Genomic DNA, 25,824 nt, shown 5'->3' on the forward strand with positions numbered 1-25,824 from the left:
CCCACCCCCACCCCCACACGAGTGTTCACCACAGCTATTTCCAAGTGAGTGTTATTACCCCAGAAAGGAAGCAACTCAAATATCCACCCACAATAAAGTGCATTAAAATCAGAGCACAGGACAGTCATGCAATGGAATACTATACAGCAATGAAAAGAAACGCTTCTGCTAGATGACAGGGCTGAGTCTCACCAACACACTGAATACCTTAAGGCTCTCAGGATAATGGGAAAAAAAAGAACGAGAATCCACCCCCTGCCCCACCAGCCACACACACACACAAGTACACACAGTGTCATTTCATTTCTATGAAGTTCAAACAGCACAACCCAACTGCATCCAAGTCAAGATGCGCACTCCACTCCAGGGAAGAGAGATGGATGAGCAGGGTGTGCTGGGGCGGCCAGGGCCCTGGCAGGGTCTACTTCACTAGGCTGTGGGCCCCACACTGCTCACTTCACCAAGCTGCATGTGTGTTTTGCATGCTTTTATGAACACACGTTTTATTTTATACGATCATTTGGAAGTTAGAGGAAAATGCAGTCACAGGTGCTGTCTCAGTGGGCAGCAGTAACAGCTCAGAAGGACACATCTGTCTCTCCTGCAGAGGGAGTCCCCTCTGCTGCCAACTCCGAAAAGGGCAAACTGAGCCAAGAGACCTCCACTACTCGCTGTGTCCTAGGCCCAGCCCTAGCCTAGGCCTTGCACCCCCATCCCCATGACTGTGAAGGCCCCAGGGCTGTGCTCTGCGCGTGGGTTCCTGCCCTGGAGCTCAGCCCTGACAGGACCAACATGGAGATCCTGGCAGACAGTGCTTCTCTGGGCCTCAGAGGCCACGTCTGAGTGGTCACCCCAGCCCTGCCCGAGACGGACAGTATGGCGGACAACGTCGGGAGGCCTAGTGAGGATCCTGTGCGGAGGGGAGACACAGGGGTACTGCTGGGGTCAGCGCCACTGGGCCTGGCAGAAGGCCACCCTCCCAGGAGTCCACATAGGAACAGGCGCCCACATGCTGTACCCTGGGGCCCTTCTAACCCTGATGCGCCAACTCCCCACATGCTGCCTCTAGCCTTGACCTTTCTTAGAAACGATAGCTTAGCAGATGTTTGGCAGATCTCAACAGTCAAGCCAAGATCCAGCTGCAGCCAAAACACAATACGCCTGGGGGAGCCTCTTCCAGGCTCAGACACAGGAACCACGCTCGGAGCCGGACCCGAGCCTCTTCCAGGCTCAGACACGAGAACCACGCTCGGAGCCGGACCTGAGCCTCTTCCAGGCTCAAACACGGGAACATGCTCGGAGCCGGACCTGAGCAACGGCCGGTCCATCAGCTATGGTCAGAGGAAGGCCTCCGTGGCTGTCCCTACCCCCGTGAGATGGGGCATTTACACAGCACACTTAGGGACACGGAGGCCCTGCAGGTTTGCTGGGGTCTCCCGAGGTCCCTGAGCTGCAGAAGTGAGAGTTGAAAGACGCTGCCCCAGTCTTTCAACTCTGACTGTCCACAGTCAGACTGTCCACTGTCTCTGACTGTCCACAGAACCACACGCTCCTCTCTCTGCCATCTTCCCCTCAAACTCAACTCAAGCACTCTTGGCTTTAAATCAGGCCGGGCCGTCTCACGGGAAAAGGAGGTTGGCTGCAAAGACCCGTTGGGCCCAGAGGGGAAGCTGGCTATGATGCGATCCCTTCATGAGCACTGGCTCTGGCCCCAGCCACCAGGACACTTAGTGACCAGCCAACAAGCGGGTGGTTTAAATACTGCACTCTATTTTTTAAGGACTCTGAACATAGTATTTCCGGTGGCAGATGTGTAAGATTTCTTATGTAAATCGTGTTGTTTTAGCAGAGGACTATCAGACCTGACAGCAGCTGGACATCGAGGTCCTCACTGGGGTGGTGACTGCCACGCTGATGCTGAGTGGAAGCCAAGCCCCTTCAGTCAGAGCTGGGCCGATCTCAGACCCAGATGCTACCACCACCAAGCCCTGTGTCGCGACGGCAGCGGCTGCAGTCACCAGAAACAATCCTTCCTGCCTCGACACCTGTGCCAGCCCCAGCCACCCTCATGGCAGGCTGTCCACGGAAATGCCACGGCCAAGAGCCCAGGTCCTTCACGCCGGACTCTTCCCTGCCGGGCCGGGCTCCCCAACGCCTTCAGAGTTCGTTGTGCCGAGCTCTGGAGATCCTGCTGGACAGGTCCTGCAGATGCTTCTTCACCTGTGGACAGAAACATCTCATCAGCTGGGGACAGCGCGCCTTGAGGCCGGCTCTGTGAGCTCAGCCTCACGTCAGGAGACGCGCGATCCAAAAGGAAGAGGCGCAAGCCCTGCACATCTGACTTTCCAATTCCACACCCGTCCAGAAATGCTCAAATCACAAAAGCAGCTCAGTGCTAACTAAAAAATCCCACGAAAGAATGCTAAGAGCCACCAGCCAGGAGCAGTTCATGCTGAAGTGGAAAGCTCACGGTCTCTGTGATAGGCCCATGGTGTTATTTATTTACTTATTGAAAGGGTCTCGCTTTGTCACCCAGGCTGGAGTGCAATGGCATGATCTCAGCTCACTGCAACCTCTGCCTCCCAGGCTCAAGTGATCCTCCCACCTCAGCCTCCCATGTACGTAGGACTACAGGTGCCCACCACCACGCCCGGCTAATTTTTCTATTTTTGTTAGAGATGGGGTTCCACCATGTTGCCCAGGCTGGTCTCGAACTCCTGAGCTCAGATGATCCACCCACCTCGGCCTCCCAAAGTGCTGGGATTATAGGTGTGAGCCACTGTGCCCAGCCCCACAGTGTTATTTTTAAAAGCAATTACCAGAGAGACTGGGACAGAGCTCTGGGAAAGGTGCCTCCTCCTCAGGGCCTGGGAGGGAAGGAGAGGGACCTCCAGCTCCTCACATCACAGCAGCCCGGAGCATCCCCACAGATACCACCCCAGTGGCAGCAGGTGCTGCGTCAGCCCAGCCTGGGCCAGGATCACTGTAGCTCTCCCCAGATTCTCACAAAACCCTGCTCGTGGGCACCGCCTCCCTCTCCACATAGGAGCCCGTGGCTCAGGGTGAATAACTCGCCGAAGGTCCCTTCTCTCAGCGGCCCTGACCTCCGCCCCAACGGTGTGGGTGCCTCAGGCAGCGCCACACGGCTTTCCTAACCAACACCGAGCTCTGCCATGGTCAGGTGAAGCTCGGTGCACGCTAGCATTCCATCCCCGCGTCTCGCGGGAGCACCCTGCAAACCCCACATGGTGGTGCTCACCCTGGACCTGAGCTCCTGCCCATAGGCAAGGGCCGCAGGCTGCTCTCCTGCACGTTCTGCCAGGCAGACCCGCACCACCCTCTCCTATCAGAACTTCTGCCTTCGTTTATTTTTTAGGCCTTTCCTATTTTTGAATCGGTAACACATGCCTGCAGTTCAAAGTTTAAAAGGCACAGATGAGGCTCCTGAGCCCCAGCTCCCTCCAGAAGGAACTGGCATGAGCTTCCAGGGTTTTCTGTGCCTCTGTGGCAAGGCCGTGCCTGGCTTCAGCTTCTCCTGGGCTCTGCCCCTCCTCTCCTCACATCCCAGGGGCTGTGGGGAAGGGGGCTCGCCTGTCTCAAGGGCTGGAGAGTGCCCTGACTCGTGGGCTGGCTGTGGGTTTCCAGCTCACGCCCCATCCTGGTCACAGGAGGACTGGCAGTGGCCTGCCAGGGCCCGCGCTCACACCTGAGGGTTGGAGGACTGCACTACAAGCCCGTGGGGCTCTCCTAGCACGGCTGCTGTGGCCTTCAGTGCCCCACACACTTGTGGCCCTGGGGTTCAACTCGGACAGGGAAGACAACGGCGTGGGGCCCACACCCCGTCTACAGGAAGCACTGATCTGCACGTGGGCGGCCCCATCTTTCCTGCAGGGGAACTGTGGCCTCCCCGGTCCCGGAACCCGCGCGCACCGTGTAGCCCAGCTCCTTGGTCCGCCCCTCCAGCAGGGCGTGCTTCTCGCGGCTGCGGCTCACACGCTCGCCGTCGCCCACGCTCTCTGCGTGCCTCAGCTTCTCGTGCGCAATCTCCAGCTGCTTCTGGTAGTGGTTGTGCTTCTCGATTTTGGCTTCAAAGTGCTTGAGCTCCTCCTGGAACAAGGTTTCCAGAGGTGAGTGTTCCCTCCCCGTGCTCGCCACGCCACCTTGTGGTCCCGGGTGAACTGCAAGGATGCCGAGGAACGGCGCCGTACCCGGGGCAGGACATGCCTTGCAGTAACATGGGCAATGACGGCGCGGCAGCTGGGAGGCCATCACACCAGCAACGGGTCCCAGCCCGCGCCTCCTCGGCAGCCCTAAGCCGATCCCTTCCCTGTCTCTGCAAATGGCACCCCTGCCCCCCGAATCTGGGAGGCCTCCAGCTCGTTCCCAGCCAGACCCCATGTCCAGGGGCTGTGCTTCTGTGGTGACTGCCTCTGCACCTTGCCCCCAGCCTGCCTGGGGCTGGACTGCAACTCTGTCCCTGCTCCTGTAGGCGCCCTGCCCTGCCTTGACCCCACGCTCCAGACCCAGGGCCCTCCATGTGGTCCCACCTGCCAACCCCCATGCACATGCCTGCACCCAGCTAAGATGCCCCAGCCCCAGAGGGAAGCTCCTGACCCCTTTCTGGGGGAGGTGCTAAGGACCCTTCCTGGGGCCAGGAAAGTCCCAAGTCCTATGAGGGAAGGACCACGTCCACCTCCCTCCCGACAGACACCAGCTATAGGGACCCTGGGTGAACTCACGGCCTGATACCATACCCAAGGCTGCCCACCCAGGACCCCTGCTGGACTCCCCACTCCTCACAGCCCTGCTGGGTGCTCACTGAGCTGATGAATTCTCCACCCTCAGAATGATCAGGCACTCCACACGCCCCAGGAGCCCCTGCCACCTGAGGTGGTCTCCTTCCCTCCCTGGGCCTCCATCTCAGGAAGCAGTGACACCCCCAAACGATCCTGGTAGCATCCTTGGTCCCCTCCCCCCAGGCTGTGGCTGGGTCCCGACCAACCGTTGACCATCCACAGGACCCACACCAAGGCCATGCTCAGACGTGAACACAGACAAAAGAACCAAAGTCCCTCCCTCCAGAGCCTGGCCCTGCCCCTGAAACACGAGTTCCCAGGCAGATGAGAAGGAAAACGCAAGCAGGTTCACTGAGTGGTTAAGGAAGAAACTGCGAGAATCTTCAGAGAGAGAGCTCGAAGGAGAAGGCTCCATTTCCTTACCCGGAAACTGCAAGAGAATCTTCACCACAGAGAGCTCGAAGGAGAGGGCCGTGTTTCCTTACCCGGAACGCCTCCAGCTCCTTGTCCGTGAGGTTGGCCGACTGCGCCAGGTCCCACAGGTCAATCACCCTGGGCTCCTCGAACTCTGCAGGGGAGGAGCAAGAGTGGCCTCAGCGGCACCCGGGGTGCACACCCCAGCCAGCCCCGCGGCAACTGCGCTGAGTGTGCGTGGAGCCTATGAGGGTGTGCAGGCGCGACTTGCATGTGTGTGAAACACGGGTGCGTGCACTGAAAGTCTTATGGGGCACAGAAGGCATCTGCTCAGTAGCTCACACGACCTCACTGAAATGTGGCTTCTCTGTCCTTTTGGCCAAACAACTGCTTCTCCTTTGTGTCCAGAAACACCTGCCTCCATCAGAGCCTGGGAAGCACCACAGCCCGCCCTGGCTGCCTCTGAAGCAGGAGGCAGAGGGTGGACGTGGCCTGCGTGCAGAGGCTGCTCAGGACCTCGGGTGGGGGCACCTGCAAGTTTAGCCAAGTCTAGACGCAGGCACAGGCCGTTTCCCTTCGGTCCTGCTCAGGGTCTCCAGCAGGACATTGTACTCGTGAAAGTCAAACATTCGGGCTCCTGGGAGGAGCCAAACAAACCAAGATGGCTCCTGGACCCTGGTGCTCACGAAGGGATGCAGTAAGACTCCAGGGCCGTCACCACTCTCCATCCAGGAGCGAGTTGTCCAGAGCCGCCTGCCCAGGGAGCCCCGCAACAGCGGCCCCTGCTCCCTCCTCTGCTGACCCCTTCCTGCTCAGGACCCTGAGGACCCTGGGCTGGTGGGGATTGCTGGAAGGCCCAGGCAGACCCGCAAGAGAACTGCAGGAGCCGCTGGACACAACTGCCTTGGGGACAGCCCGAGGTGGGAAGAGGAGTGTGTGGGGCTGAGTCGCCCTTTCCTGCATGAACTGTAGCCAGGCTCATCCGGGTCTCTCCAGCACAGGCACTCAGCGAACTGCATCGCAGGGCTACAAGGTGGTCCAGCCCCAACACTACGGCCAAAAGCCTACGGCTGACACAGTCACCAGCACCAGGTCAGGCTAAGGGAGCCTGGGTTTGGGGGTGGGTGGTGAGGGGTCTTGCCCAAGGGCACTCAGGTGACAGCAGCACAGCCAACCAAGGGGACCTGGGCCCACGTGAACACATTTGACTGCTGTGCTGGAGGCTGCCTCTGGCCAGACCATCCTGGAGAGGAGGCAGTGGCTCTGCCTGGCACCGGGGACAGAGACCAGCCCTGCTGCCTTATCACCATGAGGGCACAGATGCCATCTCTTGGCGGCTGCTGCCTCCTCGAGCCTAGAGCAGGGCCTGGCATTCAGTCGGTGCTCAGTGTGCACGTGGAGGATGAGGTACACAATTGGAAGCTGTGTGAGTGAGGCCAGCAGGCTTCTGGTAAACCCTGCACAAGGCTCTGGTCTGGGTCCTGGGCAAGAAGCAGTGGTGCAGAGCCTGGCCACTCAGGGCCTGCAGTGGAGTGAGAATGAGCTGCTGAGATGGAGCCACAAGCTCTGTGGCCTCAGTGGGCGTCCTGCCCCTGCCGGGCTGAGGGGGACTGATGGACAGTGCGGGTGGCATGAGATGGAGACAGAGCTGTGTTTGACAAGTGGTCTGTTCTTGGCCAATAGCAGCATGGGAGGGGCTGTGCTGCTGAGGCTGGGGAGACGCTGGGAAGGGCTGCTCCCAGGCCCGCTGCCACCACTGCCCTCCACCAGTCTCCAGGAACAAGGCTGGGGACGGCGAGTGACCTTCACGGAGCAGCTCCTGGGAGCAAGGCCCGTGACCACCCCTGGGTAGACTGAGCGCGCCGAGGGTCTCCGCTGCATCCACAGGCCCAGGTTCCCGTCGCTACAAGCACCTGTCCGCTCGTCCCCAAAACACAACCAGAGACGGCCCCACCCTCGGGAACCAACAGTCTGAGGTGGGCACTCACCGGCCTCAGTGCTATAGCCCTGGTGGCTGACCCTGCGCAGGCGGTCCAGGCCCTGGTTGATGCTGCGCAGCTTCTCCTTCAGCTCCGTGTGCCTGCTGTGCAGGACGTTGCCCTTGATGTCGCTCAGGTCCGAGGGGCTAATGACGTTCTCGTGGATTTCTGTAAAACCGAAAGCAGGACGCCATGAGACTGGGAGTCCTCGCCCTGCCTGCCCAGACCACTGTCTAGAACGCCCACTGCTGGGGAGCTCAAACTCGCTCTCATTTCTGGGCTGAAAACGTCCCCCTTCCGCGGTCCTGCAGCGCCGCAGAAACGACCATTGGCACGGCTTCCTTTCCAGGCGAGACGCCGGGACACGCGCATCAAGTGGCGCCTGGCGGTGACAGCTGGGGCACCAGGTCCCCTTGGGGCTGACTGTGGAACCCTGCCCTGCCCCCCCCTCCCCGGCTCACCCTCCATTTTACTCCAGCTTTGTAGGGTGGGAAAGTCACACATTTGGGGAGGGTCACGAGTCCAGAATGATGGGAAGGACCCATCAGCGAAGCTCAGGTCTGGCAAAGGCAGCGGCTGTGCCCATGGTGGGGGCAGGGGCTGGTGAGACTTGGTTCATCCAATGCAGGCGGGCGACTCTCAGAGCCAGCCCTGCCTGCACAGCAACCTCCCCACTCACAAGTCCAGTGGAACCCTGGGAGAGGGCGTCCGGTGCCACCTCACCACCCCTGCCGTGTCCCTAAGGGGAGCCGAGGCTGCCCACTGAGCACAACGAGCCTCGGGTGCAGGAGGGGTGGGGGGCAGGAGGGGGTGGGGCAGGGGGCACCTTCAGTCCTGCTCAGGGTCTCCAGCAGGACGTTGTACTCGTGAACTTTCTCTTTGTGATGCAGGAACTCCCGCCAGAGCTTGTCCAGTTCTTCGCTGGAGAATTTCCCAGAGGTCTTCGCCTAAGAGGGAAACAAGGCCTGGAGTGAACCCGCCGCGGACTGTTGTGGTTGGGGCCGCTCTTCAGCCGACCATTCCTCATGGCCAGGCAGGCCCTTGCCTACGTGAGTGCCGGACCCGGTTCTTGGCCTCACAAAGGGCAGGAAAACAAAAAACAAACCGGAGAAGAGCTGCCGGCAGGCAACCACCCTTCTCCCGGATGTGTCCAGGCTCAACAGGGGACAGCTACAGAGCTGGCTGGGGTGGGGAGCAGAAGATCCCAAGGAGGGGGACAGGGCAGCAGCCCGGTGACCCGGGGCTTGCCTGGCTCTCTTGGCTGCAGGTGATGAGGACAGCAAGGCATCTTCCTAGGGGGACCTCTGCCAGCCCCTCATTGTCATCCCACCTGCCTCCCGGTTGTGGGGTGATGTGGCTCACACACGTCCAGGGAGGCCACACAGGGCCCTCTCTCCCTCTCTGCCCCCTTCTACTGACTGCATCTTTCCTGGCCAAGGACAATGAGCTGCGACTGGGCTGGTACAAGAAGCCTAACTGTTGACCCCACATCAATGTGATCCAGAGAAACTGTTCTGGAGCAGTAGCCGCTGGAAATGGGGGAGCTGAAGCAGGTAAACACCCTGCCACGGCCCACCAGGCCCTGCTGGGTCCCAGCCCCTGGCCCCGTACCAGGACCCCGCACCCTTCCCAGGCACAGGGTGAAAGCCCAGCCCCACACACGAGGGCACCTTTCTAATCACAGAAGCACGTCCACGGCACCACTCACTAAATTAAAAATCCGACACGGAGTAAAGAACTCAGCCCGTGCTATGTCACGATCCCGTAACCACCCATGACCTGAGCTGAAGGTCTGACAGCTGCAGGCCAAACAGAGCTCCTTTACTCAAAGAGCAAGGGATTTTCTAAACAGGAAAGCTGAAAATATTCACAGAACGACAGTGGAATGGCTTCCTTAGGAAGCCACTGTCTTCCTGAGACTTTCCCAAACCCCAGCTCCCATGCAGAGCAGAGACTGCCCCTCACAGCCCCCCACCTTAACACTCAACGTAACGGCACCAATTCTGCAAGGTATGCAAACAATCGAGGAGTACCTTGTGCCACAACTTTTCCAGCCTGGGGTCATCCAGCCCGTCTTCCTGGGTGCCACTGAGGGAGTTGCTGGTCACCTGCCGAGCGTCCTTCTTCCCGTCCAGACCATACTTGGCCAAGATGACTAGGAGAGAGGGGAGGTTCTATTTGATATGGCTTCCTGTGAAAAACAGTCAACAGCCAACACATCTGGGTTGCCACAGTGGGTGAGACAGGTTTGCCTCTCATTTTCCAGGAGTTTCCTTTCACCTGTTTCCTGGATGACCACTGGAGATCTGGCGAGAACAAGAACGTAAACAAGCGTGGGGGCTGCGGTCTCTCAGCGCTTAGGAATGGGTCTGGCGACTCACGGGACACCCCCAGGACCTCCCTCTTTCCTACCAGGGACACACCGGCTGGAGTCCTCCATCAAGCTGTGTCCCTGAGACGCAGCTGTGGAAGCAGCTGGTGGGCTGGGCTGTGAGAGTGGTTACCGACTGGCCCGTCTTCAGCGATCAGCTGCACAGATTTTCAAGAACAAAATTTACAGCCTCACCTGTTGCCATAGGGCAAAAACTCTAAGGACCACAGGACAGAGGCCACCTGCAGAGTGTGCAGGGTGGCAGGGCTTTCTGACAGCCCACATATTTATTGCGAGGAAAAACAGTTTCTAAAGGAGAAACGTCAGTGTCAGCAGCTTCTAACAAAAAGTTACTGGTAGCAGCCAGGAGGAATAATTAGTCTGCAGTGTGCTGTGGCCCAGCCACTCGGGGAGCCCTCTAGGATCTGCCCACGCGGTGCTCCCCTAGCCCCGCTTCCCTAGGGGGGACTCGGCATCTGTGGGCTGTGTCTGTCACCACACGCTGCCACCAACATGATACGAAAGCAGGCGCTCAACGCGGGCCCTGGTGCCGACAGGACTCAGCTGTGGACAAGTCCTGCACTCGGGACGTGAGAGCAGAGCCTGGGGGCTGGCCTCGCCCTCCACGGCAGTAGCTCTCCCGAGGCCCCAGTTCCCACTTCCAAGCCCTGTGCTGTGACTCTGTGTGACAGGCCCTCTACTAGGTCCCCTGGAATCCGGGGCCCATGCAACCCCGCCTGCCTCCTTGGCTGGTGGTGGGCCTGCCTGCCCGCCCTTTCCTGGGGGCTGGGGGAATTCTCCCAGGGCCCCGCCTCCCACAGAATGGGGTCCTGCCTTCCCCTCCGGGCTGAGAGGGCCCCGTGTGGGCCTCCCCCAAGATGCTGGGCGCGGAACCTCCCTTCGCCTCACACTTCCCCTCACCCCGAGGACCTCTTCAACCAGACGGTGACTCCCGGACCCCAGCGCCTCCTCTGGGCCTTCACCCGTGACCCTACTGGACAGAACTACTCCCAGCGGGGCCTCCACATGCTCTGGGCTCAGCAGGCCCCACCCCTGCACCTCTCCCAAAGGTCCATCCTCTGTCACTGCCAGCCCTGGGGAGTGCCCTGCTCCAGGGACACCCCGAAAGCCTCAGGCCTCCTCTCTCATCGACACCACCCTGGCCTCTGATCCCTCCTGTCGCATTCCGTCCGGAAGCCTGGGCCGTGGGGGTCTCAAGGCCACACGCAGCGTGTGCTTCTCGTGTTCCAGCCTGGAAGCGCTTGTGATCTTCCTAAGCGTGAAAAACCAGCCTGTGGTCTTGTCCCTGAGGAAAGCCGTCTCTCCTGACAGCAGTCAAGAGCTGCTGGCGCTGGGCACGGGTCCCGCAGATGCACGCTTCAAAGCTCAACCACATGCTGGGCCTCTCTTCCATGGCAGGGAATTTATACCTGAAATAACTATTTTAGGCCGGGCGTGGTGGCTCATGCCTGTGATCCCAGCACTTTGGGAGGCCAAGGCAGGAGGGCTGTCTGAACCCAGGTGTTCAAGACCAGCCAGGGCCTCTCACCTCTCCCCTCTCCCCTTTCTTCGGTCTCCCTCTCCTTCTTTTTTCGGTCTCCCTCTGTTGCCGAAGCTGGAGTGTACTGCCGTGATCTCGGCTGGCTGCAACCTCCCTGCCTCGGGCTCCTGTGATTCTCCTGCCTCGGCCTGATGAGTGCCTGGGATTGCAGGCGCGCGCCGCCACGCCTGACTGGTTTTTGTATTTTTGGTGGAGACGGAGTTTCGCCGTGTTGACCGGGCTGGTCTCCAGCTCCTGGCCTCGAGTGATCTGCCCGCCTTAGCCCTCCGAGGTGCTGGGATTGCAGACGGAGTCTCTCTCACTCAATGCTCAATGTTGCTCAGGCTGGAGTGCAGTGGCGTGATCTCAGCTCGCTACAACCTCCACCTCCCAACCGCCTGCCTTGGCCTCCTAAAGTGCTAAGATTACAGCCTCTGCCCCGCCGCCACCCCATCTAGGAAGTGAGGAGCGTCTCTGCCTGGCCGCCCATCGTCTGGGATGTGAGGAGCTCCTCTGCCCGGCCGCCCTGTCTGGGAAGTGAGGAGCGCCTCTGCCCGGCCGCCATCCCGTATAGGAAGTGAGGAGCATCTCTGCCCGGCCGCCCATCGTCTGGGATGTGAGGAGCGCCTCTGCCCGGCTGCCCTGTCTGGGAAGTGAGGAGCGCCTCTACCAGGTCGCTCCGTCTGGGAAGTGAGGAGCGCCTCTGCCCGGCCGCCCAATCTCTGGGAGGTGAGAAGCGCCTCTGCCTGGCTGCCACCCCGTCTGGGAGGAACTGAGGAGCGCCTCTGCCCGGCCGCCCCATCTGGGAAGTGAGGAGCGCCTCCGCCCGGCCGCCCTGTCTGGGAGGTGAGCGTCTCTGCCCAGCCGCCCTGTCTGGGAAGTGAGGAGCGCCTCTGCCCGGCCGCCCCATCTGGGAAGTGAGGAGCGCCTCCGCCCGGCCGCCCCGTCTGGGAGGTGAGGAGCGTCTCTGCCCGGCCGCCCTGTCTGGGAAGTGAGGAGCGCCTCTGCCCGGCCGCCCTGTCTGGGGGGTGTACCCAACAGCTCCGAAGAGATAGCGACCATCGGGAGCGGGCCATGAGGACGATGGCGGTTTTGTTGAAAAGAAGCGGGGGAAGTGTGGGGAAAGGAAGGAGAGATCAGATTGTTACTGTGTCTGTGTAGAAAGAGGTGGGCATAGGAGACTCCATTTTGTTCTGACTAGGAGAAATTCTTCTGCCTTGGGATGCTGTTGATCTATGGCCTTGCCCCCAGCACCCTGCTCTCTGAAACATGTGCTGTGTCAACTCAGGGTTAAATGGATTAAGGGCGGTGCAAGATGTGCTTTGTTGAACAGATGCTTGAAGGCAGCATGCTCTTTAAGAGTCATCACCACTCCCTAATCTCAAGTACCCAGGGACACAAACACTGCAGAAGGCCGCAGGGACCTCTGCCTAGGAAAACCAGAGACCTTTGTTCATGTGTTTATCTGCTGACCTTCTCTCCACTATTATCCTATGACCCTCCCATATCCCCCTCTCCGAGAAACACCCAAGAATGATCAATAAATACTTCATAAAAAACAAAAACAAAAACAAAAACAACAACAACAAAAAACAAACAAACAAAAAAAGACCAGCCAGGGCAGCAAAGTGAGACCCCGTCTTTTAAAATAAATAAATAATTAAATAAATAATAGTGGCTGTGGGGGAAGAGAAAATAAATGAAATAAATACATACAAAAATACACAAACTTTTTAAAAAAGTGGCCTGGATGCCTTCTGGCCTTAGAAAGCCAGTGCCAGGCCTGCCTGTGAAGGCCATCCTGCCCAGACCCCCAAGTCCAGCCACTGCTCAGCAGCACTGAGGTCACACCCCCAGGCTGTGCACCCCTGAGCCCGAGAGGAGAGGGAGAGACAGGGAGGGTGGGCCACGTCCTGGGGCTCTGAGGCTAGCCTGGCTCAAGCCTTCCTAGTTGGAGCCAAAAGCTCTGAGCCAGAGCCCAAAGTGGCTGGTCAGACCCCATCAAAAGGCAGAGTGCCCAAGGTTGCAATCAGCAGCAGGGACTATGGAAGGTTCTGGATTCTGGAGGTGCTGGGTTCTGCATGGAATGGAGTCACAGAGCACTGAAGCTGGAGGCGGCCTCAGGAGCACTGAGCCCTTAGAGCTCCTGGGGAGGATGAACACGGCCCCACACTCCCTGCCTGGGGAGGACGGACGCCATCCCACACCCCGTCTGGGGAGGACAGATGCTGCCCCACACCCCCTGCCTGGGGAGGACGGACGCCGCCCCACACCCCCTGCCTGGGGAGGATGGACGCCGCCCCACACCCCCTGCCTGGGGAGGACGGACGTGGCCCCACACTCCCTGCCTGGGGAGGACGGACGTGGCCCCACACTCCCTGCCTGGGGAGTGAAGTGGCCCTGGGGGCGCGGTAGGGGTGAGGACAGCAGCGAACTCCAGAGCAGAGCAAAGCAGGGTAGGGCGGAGTGGAGTGTGGCCCGTCTGTCTCAGGGTGGACCTCAGCATGGGTGGGTGCCAAGGGCAGGCACACCTGGCTATGGCTGGTCCCCCAGGTGTGGTATCAGACTTGATAATGGTACGGAGGACCTCGGGGGTCCAGGGGCCACACCCAGAAGATGGCGGGCTGCTGGCTAGGACGAGCCTCTCTCCTGAGTGTGGGCAGGGTCTGCTTCTGGGACGCTGGCTCCTAGAGTCCCGCTAAGTTTTCTGCCAGGTCACTAGGCAATGGCAAAAAACAAGACAGCTCCACTTGGGCCACAGAGCTGGACACCCTGCAAAGACACTGCCTGGCCTGCAGGAGGGAGCTGGTCCTTAGCCCACTTCTTTGCCCCCTGCAAGCTGCTCCGTCTCCTCCAGGCCCCTAATGCTGCCCTGCTGCATAGCCAGTCCCTTCTTCCTGGGGGGCACCTCCAGGACAGGCTCTTTCCTGGCCCTTGGGAATGGCCCACTAGACACGCTGGTGGGGACGCAACCATCCAGAATTGTTTCAGCCATGTCTCTGTTCCCCAGGCAGTCCCTGCCGCCATATCTTGGCTTATGTCCCACCCAGACTCTTGAACATGGTGGCATAAACCAGCAAAAATGAAGCCGGCCCTCTGTCTTTAACCCAGGCGCAGCCACGTGACATGTCTGCTGATGCCTGCCAATGGGAGAAGAGGGGTGGCTGGGAACAGACCACCTGCTCAGGAGTCAGAAAACCCTGGCTCCAAATCTTTGTTGCACTACTCGGCTCTGCAACTCCAGACAAATCACCCTCTCTGAGCCTGTCAAATGGGACGACAAAGAGTTTTGAGGAGTAGGTGTTAGAGCATCAGGCCTAAAGAAGGAACTCCATAGACACCTCCTCTCCTTACCAGAGACCACCCGGGCGCTGCAATGCCTGAGGCCATCAGCGCGTGTGAAAAGCAGGGCTACAGCAGACTCCAGACATGGCCAGGGCTCTGGGGCCACCCTCACGACAGCAACAAGTGCGATGGCAGCCACCCCCACCCCCACCCCAGTGGGGAGCATCCCACTTGGTTCACACGTGTCCTGTGAGACAGGACGAGGAAACAGAGGTGGCGGGGGGAGGGGACTGTGCCGGGGGCCCAGGTCACACAGGGAGCAGTGGGGGAGGGGATTGGGGAAGGGGTGCCTCGGGTCAGGCCCAGGGGCAGCAGTTGGTTGGAGGCGCAGCAGCTCCTAGGGCTGCTACACACAGCTGACAGCAGGCAGCTGAGCACTCGACTCTCCGGAGCAGTGCCAACCCCAGTCCCACGGGCCCACCTGGTGTGCGTCCTCTGCCCGCCAGTGCCCTGCCGATGGGCCCGTGGTGAGGGAGGATGGCGGAGGAGAGGGGTCCAAAAGGAACAGTCGCAACTCTGTCATTTAAAACCCTCCTGGCTCTGAGGACACGCCTGTCTTCTGTATGCTGGTACCAAGCAGGCGACTGTCCTGCCTCTTCTTGAATATCCACAGGGACAAGGGCTCACTAACTGCATCACAACTAAGTGTCCATTCTGACACTTAGAAAGCTATTCTGACAACATCTGGAGTATGCCCCCAAAACTTCAAGATGCTAGGGCAGACCTGCTTCCTCCTCTGGGTGACAGAGAGCCTCCTGCTGTCCTCTGGTCCCTTCCTGCACCCAGTGCCCCTGCCTTGGCCCTCCCTCTGACAGCAAACCAAGACCACGGCCAAAGGCGCATCTGTGCTCGGAGGAGAGCCCCCCCGCAGGCTGTGCCCAATGGGCCCCTTGGCCAAGAGCCAAGGAGTCAGAGGCGTAGCCCACAGCACTGAGGCAAGCAGCCACCATCCCTCATGAGGGTTAGCCCCCCCCAACCACTGAAGCCAGTGGCCACCTCTCTCATGAGGGTGAGCCTCCCAACCCAAATCCTAAGCTTTCTGGGCACTCAGGATGCTCAGGGGAAAGGCTCATTTTGGATATCCAGATTAAGCATAATGCAAATATTCCCAAATCCAAAAACAAAATCCGACATCCAAAACACTGCCGCTCTCAAGCATTTAGGAAGAGGGATACTCGACCTGCATTAGGAAAGAAACAAACGTACCATTGAGGTTGCGTATGAGTCTCGCTTCCTTCTCCCCATCTTCATCCAAGCCGTCAAGCTTTAGTTTCTTCCAGGCGAGTTCGTCCCTCTCCTGTATCTTCAGATCAGCGTGGAGCTCGGCCAGCCTCACGGGAGGAAGATGCAGCTGTGAACAAAGGGGAGGAGCCTGTGAGCCACGTGCAGGATGGACCAGCACACAGCGGGAAACTGACCTCGGAGGAGGGTGGCCACCGGGAGGTTCCGGGAGACCAGGAAGAGGTGGAGTCAGGGTCACTGTCAGCAGGATTCAAACCCCACAGGCTTAGACAAGAATGCGCGCATGGATACCAGTCTCTAGGCCTGTCTGTATACACGATCTGGAAACCCCAAGTCCATCGGGGGCTCTCCACCAGCAGCGGCTGCTCATTCCTGTCTGGCTGTAACAGGACACCCCACCCTAGCACCTGGGGACAGTCATCGGGCACTCGGATAAACAGGGCAGGAAGAAGATACCCATTGCATTACCATTGCAGATACCATTGCAAGGACACAGACACCTAGAAGTTCTTTTTTAAAAAAAATCACTGTAATCTCAGATCTGCCCCATCTGCATTTCCCAAAGACCCTTAGTCACCACCTCTCAAGTGTACCATGATAGGAACTGTCTTGCTGAGATGGTTCTTACACAGCCCCAGATCCTTCTGGAACAGGAATCTGTCACCCTCTCACTTACCTGCTGGCGCAGACCACACAGGCAGGGCCCTAGAACGAGCTGCCGCACTGGGGCTGAGGAACTTCCCCGCCCCACCCTCATACCTCTCTGCAGGGCAGGCCACCCCTGCCCTCCCAGCTCTGGGATCCTGGGTGAGAGAAGGAAGGAAGTGAGGTGACCGCCGGGCACACTGCTTTTTGGTTGTAAAGACAGGATTTAGGCCAAGAGTGTCCCCATGTCAGAATGACTGGGCCAGAATGCCAGGCGGCCGAGGCAAGCAGCAGAATGAAACCCACCGGCCAGCTCTCATCAACTCTGGCCTTGGGGCTGGCCCGGCCGCTAAGAGGCGTGCGCTGGGGCAGCTGAGCCCTTCAGGAAGCGGAGGCTCTTCCGTGCAGAGCAGAGTGGCCCAGCTGCGTGAACCAGAACGTGTCATGAGGTGGGACCAGGGTTCACGGAGACAGGGTGCTGTCCCTGGCTAACCGGGGAGGCTGCACCGCATGCCTGTCGTGACGCCAGCACATTGAAGGCTCCGTGGAGTCCTGCAGCAAAGCAAGTGCTCGGTATCATGCAGTGCAGATCCCCAATCTCTCGGCTCTTGGGAGGGTCCCCTTCCCTGAGCACCTGCATTCTCACATTCCCCTGGGGCTGCTCCTCACGAGCTGCCCGTGGCTCTAGGAGGGAACCCCAGCTCCTGCCTCTGAGCTCCAGGTGCCCATCACCTAATGCCTGTCTCTGATCATGTGTGTTTCAATACGGAGTCTGTTTTCCCTTAGAGGTCTGAAATATTAATCTTTTATCTATATTCCATTAGCTATTTTCTAACATAAATACAACACAAGCTAGTATCCAAAGTATGTGCGCTATATTTCAATAACGTTTACGTAAAACAGTGAACATCCCCAGGAAGCGTCGAGAGCCGGCTGCCTTCCCAGTGTCCCGCAGCCCACACCGCCTTGCAGCCCCAGGCCTCAGGAGGCCCAGCCCTCAGGTCCGTGCTGCGCAGGGGCACACGTTTCTTTCAAGACTCGCACGAAGCCAATTCTGTGTGTTTGGTACACCCCACACTCCGGAACCTCCTCGCCTCACTCTGCATGTATCTAGACTGAGCCCATCCTGCTCCCTGCAGCTCAGTCTGTGTTGGGCCTGGGAGGAAGGAGACCCCTGACCACAGGCCCTGTCTCCAGCTGGGTGCTGGGGCTGCCAACTCCGCCCTCTCTCCTCTCAGAAGCCCAGCCTGACTCCGCGGCCACCCTAGCCACACAGGCCCCACCCTCCAGGAGTTTAAAATTTAGTTAGGGACAAATTCAGATCACTGAGCCAAGATCCCCAATGGTAAAAAGATAGCAAACGGTAGGCACAAAATGAACGGCAGGGCCTAGGGCAGAGGAAAGCTTCTAATTCTCTAGAAGGTTCTCTAACCCTTGGTGGGTAGTCCTAGGGCAGTCTTTTGTCTGGGCCCTCCTGGTAGATGCTCTGCGCCCCCATCTCTACAGGGGCTGCTTTCCAGGATTGTCCCGACCTGAAAACCCTTTCCCTGGCAGCCTTCAACACACCCCTACCTGCGTGCCTCTTCCCCAGCCAGCCCCATCCACCCGGCCCCTTCTCCCCAGAGCTCCACCCCATGCCCCTCTGTGCCCTGGACGCTTGCCTGCGGCGTCCACTGGAAGGCCCTAGGAGACCTGAGGTCTGATCTGAGCATTCCCAGCAGGAGGACCCAGGACAACGAGGCACCTGAGTGACGCTGAACTCTCAGGAGGGGCAGTCTGTGCCTCAGGAGGAGGGGGAGCCCACACCTACCTACCTTGTTTGTGACCCAAACTCCTAGAGGAACAGGTCTGCTTCCATCTCTACTTCCCCATGGCTGCTGCCACCCTGTAGGCGCTGCACTGCCCGGGAGGGTCCGAGACGCGAGGCCCACAGTGATGGTCCGAGCCAGAAGCAGCACCCTGGGGCAGGCAATGCAGGCGCATGCTCTCAAGCATGTGCTGCCTTGAGGGGCCCTGGGTCTGCCCTCTTTGGCTACAGGGGAGAGGACACAGGTGTCCCATGACTGCCCATGGGCTGCCCGCTGGAAAGCGGAGCCGAAGACCCCGGGCTGCTGAAGTCCTGGGCCCGTCCTGGCAGGCTCACAGCCAGGCACCAACCCCTGTAACTTGCGGTCCTCACTGGCTTCCTGTCTGCCTCCCTAGGGTGCTGGGAGAATCAAGGGCAGGTGCTCCGTGGGCTGTAAAATCTGCAACCCACAGGGGAAAGTCATTTTCTCCCTCGGATTCCCCACCTCTCAGGCAACAGGGGGTCTAAATTTCACACCGTGTGTCTCACAAAAGCCAGCCCCCTTTCCCCTGATACGTGGCTGCCAGTGCTCAGCGCAGAAGGGACCAGCCTGGCGGCACCACCACAGAAAGCAGCCCCAGCTCTGTGCAGAGGAAGACCAGCAGGTCACGTGCAGACCCCAGACCCCACGTCTGGATTCTTTCACCTCTCTCAAGTTAAATGTTAACGCATCAAGTTAGAAGTACCCTGTGGAAACCAAATGCAGAAAATAACCTGTCAAACATGAAGCAGTGAGGCAAATCATCAACAACCAGGGTATACATGCAGGGAAGAGAGCCGGCTCAGCTGAACAAACGATGCCGGTCCTGTGTCCTCAGACACAAGCAGAGCTGACCGTGTCCTCCTGACCAGACCCAAGGGCCCAGCACTGCTCAGGACCTCAGCAGCGGCCCTTCCCCACACAGCACCACCCACATGCCAGCAGAGCATTCTGGAACTTTCCAATAACCTGCTGCTGCTTCTCAACGACCCAGGAAACCCAGGCCAGGGTCCACAGCTAAACCACTGGTGTCAACCTGCACACACAGCACAGTTCAGGCTGGGCAGGTTCCAATGCCACCAGGACCGCCAATGGACCACCTCTTCAGAGGGCACGTGCCATCCTCCCAGCACTCACCTGAGTGCCCGCGCCAGACTGCAAGACACCCACCCTGAGGAGCAGGCTGTGGCACTGACCAAGGCTTCCCGGCATGTTGCACCTGTTGCATCACGGCAGGTGGAGCTGCACTGTCCCAGCCCAGCCACTGTGCCCCAGCTCCTTCCACCTGAGCTCCGTGGACAAGGGCACAGCCGTACCCGCCTTGAGTTGCTGTGAGGTCGTGCATTGGCCTGGCGAGTCCTAGGTGCCCATGGAGGCCGCTGGCTGGCCCATCCTCAGAGGCCCTTCTCAAGCCGGGGGGACGCTTGAGAGCTGGGGTGGGGCTCTGAGGGCTCCTCTCTGCAGACCTCAGTTTCCACTCGTCAGAACTCTGAGAACAAGATGCTTCACACACTCTCATCGCAGTCACCATTCATGTCAGAACTAAGGACCGTCGGGGTGCAGTGCCTCCTGGGATTACACCTGTAATCCCAACACTTTAGGAGGCAGAGGCAGGAGGATCACTTGAGCCCAGGAGTTCGAGACCAGCCTGGCCAACATGGTGAAACCCTGTCTCTATTAAAAATATAAAAATTAGCCAGGCATGGTGGTGCATGCCTGTAATCCCAGCTACTCAGGAGGCTGAGGCATGAGAATCGCTTGAACCTGGGAGGCGGAGGTTGCAGTGAGCCGAGATCACGCCACTGCACCCCAGCCTGGACAACAAAGCGAGACTCTGTCTCAAAAAAAAAAAAAACAAAACAAACAAACAAAAAAAACACCAAAAAAACTAAGGACCTACGGCCAAGGACTCCAAGCTCATGGCACCGTGCAGCCCAGGCCAAGAGGTACACGAGTGTGTCCCTGAGCACCGCAGCCAGACCATGCAGACCCTGGAGCTTACTCCTCAGCATCAGCACAACACACAGAGCTCTGAAGAGGCAGAGTCCTCAGAAGGCGTCTGCGAGCACAAGGGCTCTGCACGGCCTCCGACCTCCAAAGCTCCAGGGACAGCCTCTGCTCAGGAGTCTTGCAACACAGCGGAGCCCGCCTGTGAAAGAGGAACTGGGAGAGTTCACAGAAAGTCAAGATTCAAGTTGCTGGAGAGGATGAAGCAGCACTCCCCTGGCCGGGTCTCGCCTGATGAAAGCGGGTCTTGGCGTCTTCCTGGCGGCAACCACCCCTATCTGTGCCTCAATGCAGGTCTCACAGCCCAAGCCCATCAAAGGCAAAGGTTTCCTGAAACGCTTCCTTCACCCTATGCCTACTGACACACTAAGCAATCCTATATGCCAGGATGTGGCTTTACATGCAGAAAACAGGGACGCTATGTTTTCATGAAGCAAATCAAAGAAAGGAGAAGACCGTCCTGGCTGCTGAGCGCAGGTCACAGGAGGCTGAGAGCAGTGGCTGCAGAGTCGGGCAGGACGTGCTTCTCTGAAAAAGCAGCCCTCACCTCAGTTATCTTCCAGGTGGCGATCCAAGACCCCATCTCTGTCTGATACCCACCTAGAGCGGCGAGTCAGGCGGGGTAAGAAGCCGACTGGAGTGACTGTTTGCACAAACAATTCTCTACCCCTGCGTTCGAACTGACGGTGGCTCCTCCTGCCTCCTGACCACCCTGGGCCCTGGCACGCTCGGCAGCAAGAGTCACAGCACGAAGACCACCCGGGATGCGCCGCCGCCACTGATAACCTCAAAAGGACCAGGATGGGTCTGACGCCTGGACACTTGACTCCAGGATAGAACACCCTCACAGCACCGCCGCCCTCCAAGCTTCCGTTATCTGGAAGGAAAATCAAGACGAATGGGCTCTGCAGGCCTGCCTGCCATAGTACCAGGCTCTCTGGAAGGGGGGAAGACACACAAAATCCCCCAAAACTCTCACTCTCAAAGAACTTCACATTCTGTTCAGCAAAAAAGACTTGCCCACACAACTAGAATTTCAGGACTTAGAGGGACCAGAAAGACCATCTAGTCCAAGGCTCAGTCCAAAGTGGAGGTGAGCAGCTTGCCCTACCGTGGTGCCCAGTGAACCTCAGCGAGGTTCAGGAGACATGACCCGACCCAAGACTGAAACCGGTCAGGTGAGCACCCAGCACCGGGGGACAGTGCAGGGGCAGCCCGAGGGTAGCCGGACCGGTGCAGGGGCAGCCCGAGGGCAGGCATATCACTGCAGGGGGCCTGGGCTGACAAACACAGAGGACCAGCCGGAGGTGGCTGCAGGTAAGATGGAGTGCACCAGGGCGGCCCTGCAGAGCAGGTGGAAGACTTGGGCCAGGACCCAAAAGCAAAGGGAGCCGCTGGGGTTCCTGGGCCCGAGTGCACTTCCTCAACGCCACCTCCAATCGGTCAGGGAGTCTCTTTCGGGCTCCCCATTCCTCATGGGGAGGGGGGACTCCACCCACTCAACAGACGCCCAGCGCAGCGGGCACGGGGAGGCAGCACTGCATCCCGGCTGCTCCTGGTCACACCTGTTCCCTGCTGCTGGGAGGCCATCAACACATCCAAACCCAGCCGTGTCCCCAGCCCCTCCAGAATCCCTTCCTCCAAGAAGCCGCCCTGCCGCTCCAGCCCAGAGCGTTCTCCCACCTCCGCAGGCTGAACATTACGCGTGCGGCTTGACTGCTGGTCCCAGGAGCAGTTCGGGAAGGGCCTGTGGAGCTGATGCCCAGGCGTCAGTCCCCATCCCCACGCAGTCTTATAATCGTCTGTCCCTCCCCCACCTGTTTCTCCTCTCCCTTTTCGTTCCAAAATTTCCTTCTTATTCTGCAAATCATTTACTTTCCTCTCAAAGACTCAGGAATGCTTAAAACTGGACTATTGAGACAGAGATCTAATCTGACTCCTGCATTTGAGATGAGATACTGAGGCCCAGATGGTCGGCATAGTTCGAAAACACCCATTTCAGGTGTTTTCAGGAACACCTAACAAATGAAACAACCGTATCTTAATGAAGAAAGCAGCTGGCCCAGGGTCACGCACCAATGAGGAAGCTGTTGTCCCGGGGGGCTCCACTGGCCGAGCCACCTTGGGGGTGCCCTTTCCCCTCGGGGCCTCCGTACCCTCATCTCTCAAATGAAGGAGAGGTCAGATAAGCGCCCTGTTAAGACTGACTTTCAGCATTCCCAAGGTCGCGTTTTATGTGCTCTAAACCGATCCCATCTCCTCACCTCCTCATTTCTCGCTCAAATGAACAAGCACGGGCTTGCTACTGGGATTCCTTCTGTCCCTGGACACGTCTTTCTACCCAACATTTTGTTTTTCTTGTCTCCCCACATAGGGAAATAAGGCTGAGGGAACAGGCAACGGCTCGGGAGGCAAGAGACCTGTGATCTAACCTGCTTCTGTCCCTACGCTCGGGTCAGCAGGCCGCCCAGGCTGGGGAGGGCGACACTGACCCTCGGGGTGCCGGCCGCCACCTGCTCCACACGGCGTCGCCGCCGGCACGGGTACCTTTCTGCTGCAGAAGGGGTCGGGGCGCCCCACCTGACACTTGGGGGAGGCTGTGCCAAGGACAGGGCGTGTGGGGCACAGGTGCCCCGGCTGCGCCCCCCTCCGCCTCCGACCCCCGGGCCCCGCTCCAACGCCCCCAACCACGGCCCCCGCCCCTAGGCCCCGCTCCACCGCCCGCGGGCCGCGCTCACCCGCTGGGCCTTCTCCCACAGCTGGTTCAGCTTCTCCATGCGGAACTCCTCTCCGGACTCGCGTTTCGGGGGCGGCTCGGGCTGGTTCTTCTCCCGCGAGTACTTGCCGCCGTGGCTCGCCGCGGGCCAAGGCCCGAGGAAGAACAGCAGCAACAGTAGCAGCGCCAGGAGCCCGCGCAAAAACGACCCGACTCTCTGCGGCGCCATCTTCCTCTGCGACTGGCCCTGCGCGCCGAGACCCTAGCCGGCTGATGCCCCGCCCACTACCCCGCCCCCACCCACCGCGCGGTCTCCTGGGAATTGTAGTTCCTCCGTGCGCGGCCGGCAGCGGCGAGGCCGCCGGCAGACTCCATCGCCTAGGAAGCCCTGCGCAGGCGCAAGCGTTTCCCAGGCAACCATGCCGCGGCCCGAGGCTGCAGACCCGGGCAGGGGATACAACTGGAGAATGAGGGTAGCCGGGCGGGAGCAGGGACCAGGCCTCACCCAGAGCCCGGAGCCTGGAGCCCGCACGACTCGAGGCCTCTTTCCCCTTCTGCCCCGTAAAAAGAGCGGAAAGCCCAGGAACCGGGCCGTGTTTGGCTGAGCCCGATAATGCTCCGACTAAACGCGCACTGACGCCGACTCTTGCGTGCCCGGTGCCGTTGCGGGGTTAGGACTGTGGCCCCGGCCTGGAGCTGAGGAGCTTGGCCCAGCCCGCTTCTGCCCTCCGCGGAGCGCCTGGCCGCGGGTGAGCGCAGGCCAGGTTGTCCTGGGGACGCAGGGCCGCGCAGACGTCCCCCTACGTCCCGGGGCCCCTGCCCCAACGCACGTCCCAAGCGCCTGCTCTCGCGCCTGCTGCAAGGCAGGACTTCGCGCGCTTTTCCCCAACCCACGACACTCTAGGAAATTCACAGAGCCAAAGTTAGCATAGACCGCTCGTTGAGGGCTTGGCCAGTGAGTTGGGAAGTGCCCTGGAGGTAGCACGGGAAACAAGGGGAAGGAGGGAGACAGACGGCAGCTGGGCCCCTTTGGGCTCAGAGAAGGGACAAGGGGAGCTCATCTGGCAAGAATGATCTGAAAAGGCCTCCAAGGGTGGGCGGGATTTTGCCTGGGGAGGGAGGAATTTCCAACTGGAGGGACAATGACGAAGGGGGTGAAGAGAGCCTGGGCACCTTGGGAGGAATTAATGTTAATTGATTTCCTTTTTTTGCGTGGGGGGGATAGGGTCTCTGTCATCTAGGCCGGAGTGCAGTGGCACGATCATGGCTCACTGCAGCCTCGACCTCCTGGGCTAAAGCGATCCTCCCGCCTCGGCTTCCCAAGTAGCTGGGACTATAGGTGCGTGCCACCACGCCCAGCTAATTTTTGAAATTTTTTTGTAGAAATTAGGTCTCCGTATGTTGTCCAGGCTGTTATCCAACTCCTGGGCTCAAGCAACCCTCCCATCTTGGTCCCCCAAAGTGCTGGGATTACAGGCGTGGGCCACTGGGCCTACCCTAACTTACATTTAAATTGTATATTGTGTTGTTGCAGAGAAGATTTCAGGTGCCTGGAATCAAGGTTATCTGCTGCTGTCCATTGCTGCTTTTCTAGTATTTTCAGAGCCATCGTTTCATTTCTTTTTTTCCAGCTGTTGAGTTGTTTCAGGCAAGAGGGTAAATTCAGTCTGTTACTGCATCTTAGCTGGAAGCACAAGTTCCCAGTATGGGATGTATGGGGGAGAGGAGGTAAAGGAATCCCCCAGGAGGGTGGTGGAGGGAGAATGACCTCATGCGAAGTGACTCCAGAGACAGATCAAATGCTGTCATTGCCATCATTGCATGTTTTTAAGCTCAGGACAGAATGGCCAGGTGAGCCTGGCCTAGATTCTCACCTGTGCCTGACTTCCCCTTGTGTTCCCTCGTTCCTGCTCTTCTCTCCATCTCCTGGTGCCTAGAATCAGAGGTCACCCGTTTTACCCCACATACATGTTTTGCCCTGACCCCACTCCTGCGAGCTACAGGTAGGTCTTGGTGGGCTTAGAAGGGGACAGTCCAAATTGGCCCATCCCCCCGCAAGCATGTCCCTGTTGGTCATCTGGAATGTGGTCCTCGCTGCGAATGTTCCAGCTCTGTGAATCCTGCCCCCAGTGTCTCTAGAAAGGCCCATTATAAACCCACAGGAATTGGAAGCCGGACTGGGAGCAGAGTCTTCTGGGATCCTGCATCTTACAGTGGTGTGGGGTTCTAATAGCCGTTTTCTTATACAGCCCGGTTTCCCAGATAACTAAGCAATATTTTATTTGTGGCTACATACACAGGCAATGAAACTAAAGAAAGTCAGGGGATAGCTAAAGGTTGGGATGGAGGATACCTGGGCTGGGGGAGGAGGGAGAATGCGATGGGTGGACACAGACAGGCTTCCAAAGTGGTGTCCAGGTTGTATTTCTTCACCAGGTGGTGGGCACACAGGCATGCATTTTTCACTATCTTTAAATTGTACATATTTCATACACTTCTCCGTATGTATTATACATTTCAAAATAGTACATCTTTTAAAAAATCACAGTGGTTCGGGGGGAGGGGGGAGGGATAGCATTGGGAGATATACCTAATGCTGGATGAGAAGTTAGTGGGTGCAGCGCACCAGCATGGCACATGTATACATATGTAACTAACCTGCACATTGCGCACATGTACCATAAAACCTAAAGTATAATAAAAAAAAAAAATCACAGTGGTTAATGCAATCAGTACGGGTGCCAGGCGCATAGCAGAGACTCCAGGTGAGGGCATGCTCTCCTCTTGGGCTCCTCTAGGGCTGAAAGTTTATTTCTCACTCCTGCCGCCAGCACCCCCCATGCCAGCCCATGTCTCTAAGTGCTGAGGGGAAGATGTGTGAACAGAGACAGATACGGCTGTGGAAGAGCCCGGAGGGAGGGCTTTGGCTTGGTGAGGATGGGT

The 25,824-nt window shown here is 58.8% G+C and overlaps 1 protein-coding gene across 1 annotated transcript; it reads right to left on the reverse strand.

Annotated features, from left to right (window-relative positions):
- Nucleotides 1–1,750: 1,750 nt before the first annotated feature.
- LRPAP1 (LDL receptor related protein associated protein 1) lies at nucleotides 1,751–25,571 on the reverse strand. The gene is made up of 8 exons (XM_054484336.1): nucleotides 22,904–25,571; nucleotides 15,652–15,796; nucleotides 9,223–9,344; nucleotides 8,016–8,136; nucleotides 7,199–7,357; nucleotides 5,282–5,364; nucleotides 3,931–4,107; nucleotides 1,751–2,220 (listed from the first exon to the last, which is right to left on the reverse strand). Exons 1-8 carry the CDS (start codon nucleotides 23,108–23,110, stop codon nucleotides 2,158–2,160), a joined length of 1,077 nt encoding a protein of 358 aa, XP_054340311.1. The 5' UTR covers nucleotides 23,111–25,571; the 3' UTR covers nucleotides 1,751–2,157.
- Nucleotides 25,572–25,824: the final 253 nt, after the last annotated feature.

This window comes from Pongo pygmaeus, chromosome 3, assembly GCF_028885625.2.
Source record: "Pongo pygmaeus isolate AG05252 chromosome 3, NHGRI_mPonPyg2-v2.0_pri, whole genome shotgun sequence".
Classification (NCBI taxonomy): domain Eukaryota; kingdom Metazoa; phylum Chordata; class Mammalia; order Primates; family Hominidae; genus Pongo; species Pongo pygmaeus.

What these genes read in the sequence shown, in the direction of transcription:
- LRPAP1 (XM_054484336.1), bottom strand. Translation starts at nt 23,110, where the DNA reads ATGGCGCCGCAGAGAGTCGGGTCGTTTTTGCGCGGGCTCCTGGCGCTG. An exon ending in TGGAAAAGTTGTGGCACAAG is followed by an intron (nt 8,137 to 9,222) that starts GTACTCCTCGAT and finishes TTTCCCTCTTAG; the next exon opens with GCGAAGACCTCTGGGAAATT. An exon ending in GACCCTGAGCAGGACTGAAG is followed by an intron (nt 7,358 to 8,015) that starts GTGCCCCCTGCC and finishes TCGGTTTTACAG; the next exon opens with AAATCCACGAGAACGTCATT.